General features: G+C 40.3%; 1 protein-coding gene across 2 annotated transcripts; it reads left to right on the top strand.

Moving 5' to 3' along the window:
* Window positions 5218-9808, top strand: LOC109834383 (calcium-dependent protein kinase 20-like). Of its 2 annotated transcripts, XM_020402394.1 has the most exons (9): window positions 5218-5995; window positions 6611-6734; window positions 6854-6997; window positions 7086-7238; window positions 7649-7764; window positions 7858-8025; window positions 8362-8592; window positions 9195-9299; window positions 9388-9808. In XM_020402394.1, exons 1-9 carry the CDS (start codon window positions 5480-5482, stop codon window positions 9439-9441), a joined length of 1611 nt encoding a protein of 536 aa, XP_020257983.1. In that variant the 5' UTR covers window positions 5218-5479; the 3' UTR covers window positions 9442-9808. The 2 variants fall into 2 exon arrangements, with proteins under 2 accessions (XP_020257983.1, XP_020257982.1); XM_020402393.1 differs by lacking the exon at window positions 9388-9808 and having other exon boundaries at window positions 9195-9354.

Here is a 10098-nt window from a genome sequence, read left to right as displayed (position 1 = left end):
AAAGTCCATTTGATGAGGCGGTTGTTTAATCTGCGAATGGCGGAAGGTGCATCGGTAGCACATCATCTCAATGAACTCAATACAGTCACGACCCAATTGAGTTCAGTTGATATTGAGTTTGATGAGGAAGTTCGAGCGTTGATCCTTTTGTCTTCCCTACCAGAGAGTTGGAACGCTACGGTCACAGCTGTGAGTAGCTCATCGGGAAGCAATAAGTTGAAGTTTGACGACGTTCGTGATCTGGTTCTCAGTGAGGAGATCCGACGGAGAGAGTCGGGTGAAGCTACAACCTCTTCAGTATTGCATACAGAGTCAAGAGGTAAAAGTTCAACCAGAGGAAATGGATCAGATGATAGGAGATCCAAATCCAGAAATCCCAACAGTTCGAAGGCTATCGAGTGTTGGAAGTGCGGGAAAACCGGGCACTACAAGAATCAGTGCAGGAGTGCACGGGAGGAGTGGGAGGCAAATGCAGATGTGAACGTTGCCTCCACCTCAGGAGGAGATGATGCGCTGATATGCTCTTTGGAGAGCAAGGAGGAGTCTTGGGTGTTGGACTCGGGAGCATCATTCCATGCTACTTCTCAGAAAGAATTCCTCGAGAAGTATATCCCCGGAAACCTTGAAAATGTATATCTTGGTGACGATCAAGCATGTGCCATTATTGGCAAAGGTGTAGTGAAGATTAAGCTGAATGAGTCAGTATGGGAGCTGAAGGATGTCAGGTATATTCCCGACCTGAAGAGGAACTTAATCTCAGTAAGCCAGCTGGCTAGTGAAGGCTACAAGACGACTTTTCATGGCGATGACTGGAGGATTTCGAAGGGCGCAATGATGATTGCCAGAGGCAGGAAGACTGGTACCCTGTATATGACAGCGGGTGCACGTTGTTCGATCTCAGTTGCGGCAGGCAATGAGACTTCAAAGCTGTGGCACCAGAGACTCGGTCATATGAGTGAAAAGGGGATGAAGGTTATGCACACAAAAAGAAAACTCCCAGGTTTACAATCAGTAGAGATTGATATGTGTGAAGAATGCATACTTGGAAAGCAGAAGAGAGTCAGCTTTCAGACAAGTGGCGGACCCCCTAGGAAGCAGAAGCTAGAGCTCGTTTACTCGGATGTTTGGGGACCAACAACCACCGCGTCGATTGGTGGGAAACACTACTTCGTGACTTTTATTGATGATCACTCTCGGAAAGTATGGGTCTACTTTCTGAAGAAAAAGTCAGAAGTGTTTGAGGCTTTCAGAAGATGGAAAGCCATGGTCGAGAATGAGACCGGTTTGAGGGTAAAGAAACTCAGAACAGACAATGGTGGTGAGTATGAAGACACCAGATTCAAGAAGTTCTGCTATGAGCACGGTATCAGAATGGAGAGGACCGTGCCCGGCACGCCTCAGCACAATGGTGTGACTGAGCGCATGAATAGAACGTTGACAGAGAGAGCCAGAAGCATTCGGACGCAGTCAGGTCTGCCGAAACAGTTCTGGGCAGAGGCAGTCAACGCAGCAGCTTACTTGATCAACCGGGATCCATCGGTTCTATTGGAGCACAGAATACCAGAAGAGGTATGGTGCGAAAAGGAGGTAACCCTCTCACATCTCAAAGTTTTCGGTTGTGTAGCTTATGTGCATATAAGTGATCAAGGCAGGAATGAGCCTGATCCCAAGTCAAAGAAATGCACATTCATCGGGTATGGTGAAGACGAGTTCGGCTACCGCATGTGGGACAACGAAAACAAGAAGGTGATCAGGTGCAGAGATGTGACATTCAACGAGAAGGTGATGTACAAGGACATGCACAAGACAGAAGACGGTGACTCAGAGAGCGAGTCAACATTTGTAGATGCAGATGATGTTCCGGATAACCTCTCGGAAGAACCCAATGCAGAAGATCCTCAGCCAGAAGAGACTGTTGGACAGAATGGTGCGCAGAAGCCCGACGCACCAGCTCCGATGTTAAGGAGAAGTACTCGTCCTCCTGTGCCTAACAGCAGATACATGAATTATATGTTGCTGACAAATGGAGGAGAGTCTGAAAGCTTTGATGAAGCTTGTCAGAGTGGAGATGCGAGCAAGTGGGAGTTTGCTGCGAAAGAAGAGAAGAAATCTCTGATCTCCAACCAGACATGGGGACTAGCTGAGTTGCCCATGGGGAAGAAGGCATGTCACAACAAGTGGGTGTATCGAGTGAAAAAGGGACAGGGTGGTTCCAGAAGATACAGAGCCCGACGAGTTGTTAAAGGATTTCAACAGAATATCCAAGGAAGAAAGGATCCAGCGGATATGTTGACAAGGGCAGCGACCCTTCAGAAACTGGAGTTGTGTGCAACTTCAGTTGGCCTTCATGCATAGATGATGAGGGCGGAGCCACACAGGAGAGGCGTTTGGCGATGGCGAGCTCTGCGTTTTGGGGGGGGTCCGACCTCTGCGTTCGCCCGACTTTGGCGTCCGCGGGCAGCTGGCGACAGGCTGTCGCCAGCCCATCCTCATCGCCTATAAAAGCCCCCCTTGGCCCTAGGGTTTCGGTGCTGATGCTTCCCCCTCTCCTCCGATTGTTCCTTTGGCGGCGGAACCCTAAAAACGCAGCTGCGTTTTCCCTCTTTCTCCAGCGCTTAGGATTTGAGAATCTTAAGGGGAGATTAAGAAAAGAGATTTAGAAGAGAGAGAGATTTAAAGAGGGGGTTTTAATTGTGGGGTATTTATTCTCAAGTGAGAATTGAAAGGGTTCATACCCTTTAATTATTAACACTGTAGCTACAGTGTTTATTTGAGAAATCTCAGTTTTGAGATCTGCTCCTAAATTGTAATTTCTTGTTTGATTAATAAGAAATTATCTGTGTGGCTCCCGAGGACGTAGGCAGTTGCCGAACCTCGTAAATCTTGGTGTACTTTTCTATACTGCGTTTCTGTTGCATTAGGGGTTTAGGCGTTAAATTCCCAACATTTAAGGGTTATCAGAAATCCCCCTTTAACTTTATATTATCAAGAAAACTCTCAAAAATGTGAACCTTAATTTTTATTGGAAAAAATTATCTCCCTGCATAACTTTATAGGTCGTCGTGAAAATTACCTTTAAAGTTGTTTAGTATCTTGAAAGGGTAAATTTATTAATATTGTTTTTTAATATATACCTTCAAGTTTTGCCTTTTGCTTATTTATACATATAGACATAGTTACGTATAATCTTGGAAAATATCAAATTTATATCTGAATCATTACTAGTAAGATAACCAAATACATACTTTTATATTAGTTAAATTAGCTATTTTTTTCTTAGCTAAACATATTAAATTACATTTAATGTATAAAAGTTTCAGGCTAAGTTGCACTTAAATACCATCCACTTAAACGTTCCTAGCTGTAAAATTCAGACGATAATAATAAGATATTAAAAGTGAGCCCAATATGCAATTAGCCTCATTTTCCCATTGTTGACCAAAAAATTTACACGAAACATCATGTGACGTCACATGATTTCCTTTCTTGATCTCCTTTCTTGATGAGTCAGAAGCTGACATGGGCAAGAGTAAAAGATTTCGCAGTGTTACATGAGATCATGTGATTGTCACATGCTTCTCAAAATTAGGTTTGAAATAAAAATCAGGACTCATATTCAAAAGGCCCAATTTTCAATCCCATATTAAGTAATCATCCTCAGATTAGCAAAAACACCATTATGCCCTTTTCAAGCTCTAATTTAAATTAAACAAGGGGGAAAAATCTGAATTGAATCAAAAAGTTAAGTATGGTTTCAACAATAACAGGTATTAGGAGATGGAACAAAACCGCAAAGAGATCTAGAAATTTTTTTATGATTGCTACTGAAGTGCAATCTCTCTTCCTTTCTTTCTCATGGAATTTTGAATATGAGGGAATTTAATAATTTTATGGTCAGTTAAACTTTCTATGTATATGTCACGTTAAATAATCGTAGCCAAGTCACTTAAAGTTAAAGCTAGCCACATTAGCATCCTACTATCCCTCAAATTAATCATGTGAGCTCATGTGATATTTCCCCGTGATTTTTTTCGTTGACAGTCAGAAAATGAGACTAATTACATCTTGAATTCACTTTTAAGATATCATCATCCTCGAATTTAGAAAGAAATACCAAATTGGTACAACGATCTTATTAAATATACCAAATTGATAATTTAGCTTATATCTTTGTATACCGTAAATAAACTTGCAAATGATATATTAGGACATTGGTTCAAACTCTTCATTTTCAGTTTTTTACATTGCAAGATGCAAATTTGAGTTATGATAGTTAAAGAGCTTTAAATGTTAAAAAAGTAATATGGAAATAATTAGTATGGAATGGTGGCTCATTTTGCTAAATGAACTACAAAGGGATATCGTATGGTGAGGCAGGGGCGTAGCCAGAGCTTGCTTGCCCTGGGCAGCTGCCCAGGGCAAGGCAAGAAACTCCGCCTCTCCCACGATCTCTCCCTCCTCCCCTTGCTTCCCCTCCTCTCCCCTCACTTCACTTCCCTCTCCTACAGATCCAACCTCTACTCCCTCCTCTTCCAGGACCTCCATCTCAACAATCTCCAGCCCTCCTCCCTCTCCGGCCCGCGCCTCCCTCATCTCCCTCACGACATACTCATAGACCACCTTTATTTTTCGCCCAGAGCAAAAAATAATTCTGGCTACGCCACTGGTGAGGCCCATTCTAAGAGTCATATCAAAAGTTATGGACATCATTATACTATCTTCTACTGGCTCATTTTACTAAATAAGCCGTCATTTCATATCCATTAAATCCAAATAGTATTAGTGTTTATTTATGTAATGGTTGAAAATTTCATCATAGCCTTTTTATATTGTTTGTTTCTACTAGTGCACGTATATTTCAAACAATAATTGTATATTATCTTAAATTTTCGTGAATTCATCAATCTCCGAGCAATTTTTTTCAGCCGTATCAAAATGAAGTAAACATCTATTACTAGTCTCATTTTTTGCCTAGTGTTCTAGAATATGATCCGTGCAATGAAAAGATGAGTTGTAAAAAGTCATTTTTCATCTAAAATAATTTTCAATTACCAAGTTTAACCCTAACAAGAAAAAAAAAGAGAAAGAAAGTCGTGTGAACTGATTCCCATATCCAAAAGAAGTTGTATTTTGTATGCCCTCAATTTAAAAAATTCAAAAAAAAAAAAAAAAATCAACCCTTTCTTCTCTCTCCTCTTTATCCCCCTTTTCTTCGGGGGGAAGCGAGAGAGGGGTAGAGAGAGAGAGAAGGGTTAGAAAATTATAGGAATTAAAAACATAAAAAAAAAGGTAAGATTATCAAAAAAAATCTCCTTTGATTTCATTACCCCAAAGCCTCTCCCCGTAGAAAAAGCCTGGATCCAGCTTTGACCCCTTTTTCCTCTCCGATAAAAATCCAAACCCTAACCCTAACCCTTCTAATTTCTCTACAAGATCCAACCTTTCCCCTCAATCCCTCTCCAAAATCCAATTTTTAATCATGGGTAATTGCTGCGCCTCGCCAGTAGACCCCTCAGAGCGCCCACCCAAGAATCGAAAGAACAAGAAACCTAACCCTTTCTCCATCCAATACAACAAATCCGCCGGCGTCGGCGTCGGCGCCCCCAAGCTCACCGTCCTCAAGAATCCCACGGGCCGTGACATTGAAGCTCGATATGAGCTCGGCAACGAGCTCGGCCGAGGAGAATTCGGGGTAACTTACCTCTGCACTGACCGAGACTCTCGCGAGCACCTCGCTTGCAAATCGATATCGAAGAAGAAGCTGAGGACGGCTGTTGATATTGAGGATGTAAGAAGAGAGGTTGAGATTATGAGGTCGATGCCGCCGCATCCTAATATTGTGAGTCTGAAGGACACGTATGAGGATGATAGTGCTGTTCATCTTGTTATGGAGTTGTGTGAGGGTGGAGAGCTTTTCGATCGGATTGTTGCGAGGGGCCATTATACCGAGAGGGCTGCTGCAGTGGTTACGGGGACCATCGTCGAGGTCGTGCAGGTGAGATGTTCTTGAATTTTTTTTTTAATTTCATCTAGATTTTGACTGAACAAAGATGGTATAGTTATGAGAAGCCCACTAAGATTTGATGAACTGAACAAAACGACCATGAAATTTAAAAATCAGAGATAACCCTCCAAAACTTTGCAGAATTTCTCGAAACTCCTCCGAAGTTTTGAAAAGTTCCACCTGTTGAAATACCCTTGTCTTGAAAACTGTCTCCCCTCTCTATGGAGGACAATAAAACAAAATGAAGACCGGTAAAACGAGTGAGAATTGATTAAGATGGTTTGGTCTTTGAACAATGAAGACCACTAAACACTAGGCAGGAGGAGCGAGAAGATCATATTTAGTATGGTTCTTTTTTGGTTACTAATGCAGAGAGGACCGAGGTTGATCTGCAAGAACTTGGTTTTCCCAGTACAATTAAGAAACATGTCATGACAATTATGTTCACAGAGGAAATGGCTCATAACAGAGTTTAATGGAAAATAGGATTCATGTAGTTGACTCTAAAATTTCAAGATGAAGGCTTTGTTGTTTTTGTTAGCTCTGGACAGAAAAAAGATTGAATCTTTAGCTTGTAGATCTAAAAATTTGTTACTTTGGGTTCAGATGTGCCACAAACACGGGGTTATGCACAGAGATCTCAAGCCGGAGAACTTCTTATTTGCGAACAAGAAGGAGAATGCGGCTCTCAAAGCTATTGATTTCGGGTTATCCGTGTTCTTCAAGCCTGGTATAATTTCAGCTTGTTACTTGATGTGTGTGTGTGTGTGTGTGTGTGTGTGTGTGTGTGTGTTTGTTATATTCAACAATTCTATGTTTTTTAAAGCTGAATTTTGGGTTCTGTTGTAGGTGAGAGATTTACTGAGATCGTGGGTAGTCCTTATTACATGGCGCCCGAGGTTTTAAAGAGGAATTATGGGCCTGAGGTCGATGTTTGGAGCGCTGGAGTCATCCTCTATATCTTGCTTTGTGGTGTGCCTCCATTTTGGGCAGGTAAATATTTTAATACTTGGGAACTTGGGGGTTCTTTCATAGATGTGAATTTATCTTAGATTGATTGTAAATTGTTGATTTTATGTAGAAACTGAACAAGGTGTTGCACAAGCCATCATTCGTTCTGTAATTGATTTCAAGAGAGATCCGTGGCCTAGGGTTTCTGATAATGCAAAAGATCTAGTGAAGAGAATGCTTGATCCTGATCCAAAGAGGCGATTGACCGCCCAGGAAGTGCTCGGTAAATTTCTACTAGTTATTCCTTTTCAATCATGTATCAACTATCAAGTTTTAAGATATATGGTGGAAAGCCAGGTATTTTGTTTTCACAAGTATTGCATAAGTTTAGTAACTACAAATATGCTTGACAAACGATGAGTCTGATTATTGATTATTCATCTTGTTGGTGCTCCAATGGAGTAACTCAAAAATTGATGATGAATGCAGTTATGTTTCCTACTACTGGGGACCAATTCAGTTATACTATTCTCCTAAGTGACTTTATATGATCAGCACTTGCATTATGTCAATTAAATGAAGTATTCTTTTTTGAGTCCCTGGCTCTTAAAAAAAAAAAAATCTGGCATTTTTCTTTGCTAACATTTGGGTTCTGTCTGTATATAACTGAGCATTTGGTATGTTTAATTGCAGATCATCCTTGGTTGCAGAATGCCAAAAAGGCACCTAATGTCAATCTAGGTGAGACTGTTAAAGCTAGACTCCAACAATTCTCTATGATGAACAAACTGAAGAAGAGAGCTCTTAGGGTAAGATTATGGCTACATGCCTGTTTATAAAATTAGCCAATTCCATCATTCTCTTGAACAAGAACAGCTTATAATATTTGGAACTTATTGCAGGTGATTGCTGAACACTTATCGGTGGAAGAAGTAGCAGACATAAAGGATATGTTTTCAAAGATGGATGTAAACAACCATGGCAAGATAACTCTAGAAGAATTGAAATTTGGTCTGCACAAGCTTGGCCACCAGATTCCAGATGCAGATGTTAAGATTCTAATGGATGCTGTAAGTACCCAAACCTGAATGTATTTTTACCATTGATTCATTTGTTACTAGTGCTTGTGTAGTGTTCAGTGTACGAACCTTAACTATAAACTATCTTGTCAACAACATATTTGAATGCATGTCACATTTAACTCAAAATTCAGGACTAAATGCAAAGTTCTGTCATTTGACAACCATTTTCTCAGTTAAATGAGAGCATGCATTTTTTTGCCATGTAATTTTGTCATTTTGCATCCTTGTCACGATGTTTAGTATCTATCGTTCTTACATGATATAATAATGTAGTTATTTTGTTGGCAATAAGCTCTTGAAGCTGATCTACTGTTTCAATGTCAGGCTGATGTGGATGGAAATGGGACACTAGATTATGGAGAATTTGTTGCCGTATCAGTTCATCTCAGAAAAATAGGAAACGATGACCATCTGCACAAAGCCTTCACTTACTTCGATCAGAACAAGAGCGGATATATAGAGATTGATGAGCTGAGGGAATCCCTAGCTGATGACATGGGTCTAAACCATGAGGAAGTCATCAACGCAATCATCCGCGATGTAGACACAGACAAGGTCAGTGATCTTATAAACTTATGATCACTTTTTTTTCCCCTAAAGGGTATCCGAACGCTTCATCTCCCTTGCATTTATTTTCTAGATTTAATACTTTTACAGACTTTCTGCAAAACTATTTAGAGAAATAATCATTGCATACAACAGGAATAAAGCCATTATTTCAAATTCTTTGGTTGACTACGTGATTTCTTTTTTTCTACACCATCCATTCCTTCTCCCGTTGCTTCTAACGAAATTCTCTTATGCTTATATTTCTACTCCTTACTGCAGTAATTATGATGTTACACTTAATTCTACTCCGTTACACATGGTCAAACAATTTCAGTCATTTTTCTCTCATTTTATTCTCGATATGAGCAACCTCTAACCTCCCATACTTCATTATCCTATCGCTAAGTGTATATTCGCAAGTCCATCAATTTTCTGCTACGGTAATCAAATAATAGTGAGTAGCTGTGGGATTTGTACCCATGCCCTTTTGTACCAGAGCCTAAATCTAGTGCCTTAGATGACTCGGACATGGTATATCAAAAGTAGCCCCAACTTATCTTTCAGAATTTCAGCATTTTAAGTATGTTTTGGCTTTTGGCCTACAACAGGATGGGAAAATCAGCTACGAGGAGTTTGCAGCAATGATGAAGGCCGGCACAGATTGGAGAAAGGCTTCAAGGCAGTACTCTCGGGAGCGATTCAATAGCCTCAGCTTGAAGCTGATGAAGGATGGATCATTGCAGGTGAAGAATGAGCAGAGCAGATAAAGAAAAAAAAACAGGTGTTATGGAAATGTGTGTATTGAAGCTAATGAAAGATGGATCCTTGCAAGTAACGAATGAGCCTATCAGATGAGGGTGGAAAAAGATCAATGTGTGCATGTTTGTGAGATCCAAAACAGGCAATTCCTTTGATTATGGGTGGGGGTTTTACAAGATTGGCTTTGTTTTTTTTTTCTTGTGCCCTTTTCATTTTAGTACTATCTGATGATGATTCTTTTTATCTGGCTCTTTGTTTTTTTTGATATATTGGAGCTTTTGTATGTATTGGGGGGAAATTCAAGGAGAGATGGTGGGGTTCATGCCTGTAAATATTATGTGAAAAATGTGGCCCTTGTTTTGCTAAAATTTTCGTTTTGTTACTATTATGTGAACCCTGAGAGATGTTCAACAAGAAGTTGGTGTGCTAATGTGACCTGTATTTTTGCATATTGTTTTTCTTTGTTATGGGCTTAAAAGTATGAGGTGAAGAGAAGCTGCAGGCGGTTGGATGTTGTTATCTTGGGTCATGACTTTGTGTGTTATTGAATTAAATGGAGCAAAGAGGAAGGTGATGGAGTTTGGATGGTTGGCATTAATTTTGGTTGTGTTGAAAGTTTTGAAAGGCAGGCTGTCTATTTTTGACTTTGGTTTTATTTTGTGGTTGGTTGGTCAACAAGATTTATCATCTACCTCTGTTTTTGGACCTGTTCACATGTCATTTTGATTTTGGTTCTTCCTCGTTGGAAGGAGT

Source organism: Asparagus officinalis, chromosome 3, assembly GCF_001876935.1.
Source record: "Asparagus officinalis chromosome 3, Aspof.V1, whole genome shotgun sequence".
NCBI lineage: Eukaryota > Viridiplantae > Streptophyta > Magnoliopsida > Asparagales > Asparagaceae > Asparagus > Asparagus officinalis.
Note: the sequence above shows the minus strand (reverse complement) of the source record. Positions and strands in the feature narration are given on the sequence as shown.

Bases quoted from the DNA above. Each gene is read 5' to 3' on its own strand.
- LOC109834383 (XM_020402394.1), top strand. From the start codon at position 5,480: ATGGGTAATTGCTGCGCCTCGCCAGTAGACCCCTCAGAGCGCCCACCC. The intron at 6,998-7,085 runs GTAAATATTTTA...GATTTTATGTAG, and splicing joins TGTGCCTCCATTTTGGGCAG to AAACTGAACAAGGTGTTGCA. The intron at 7,239-7,648 runs GTAAATTTCTAC...GTTTAATTGCAG, and splicing joins GACCGCCCAGGAAGTGCTCG to ATCATCCTTGGTTGCAGAAT.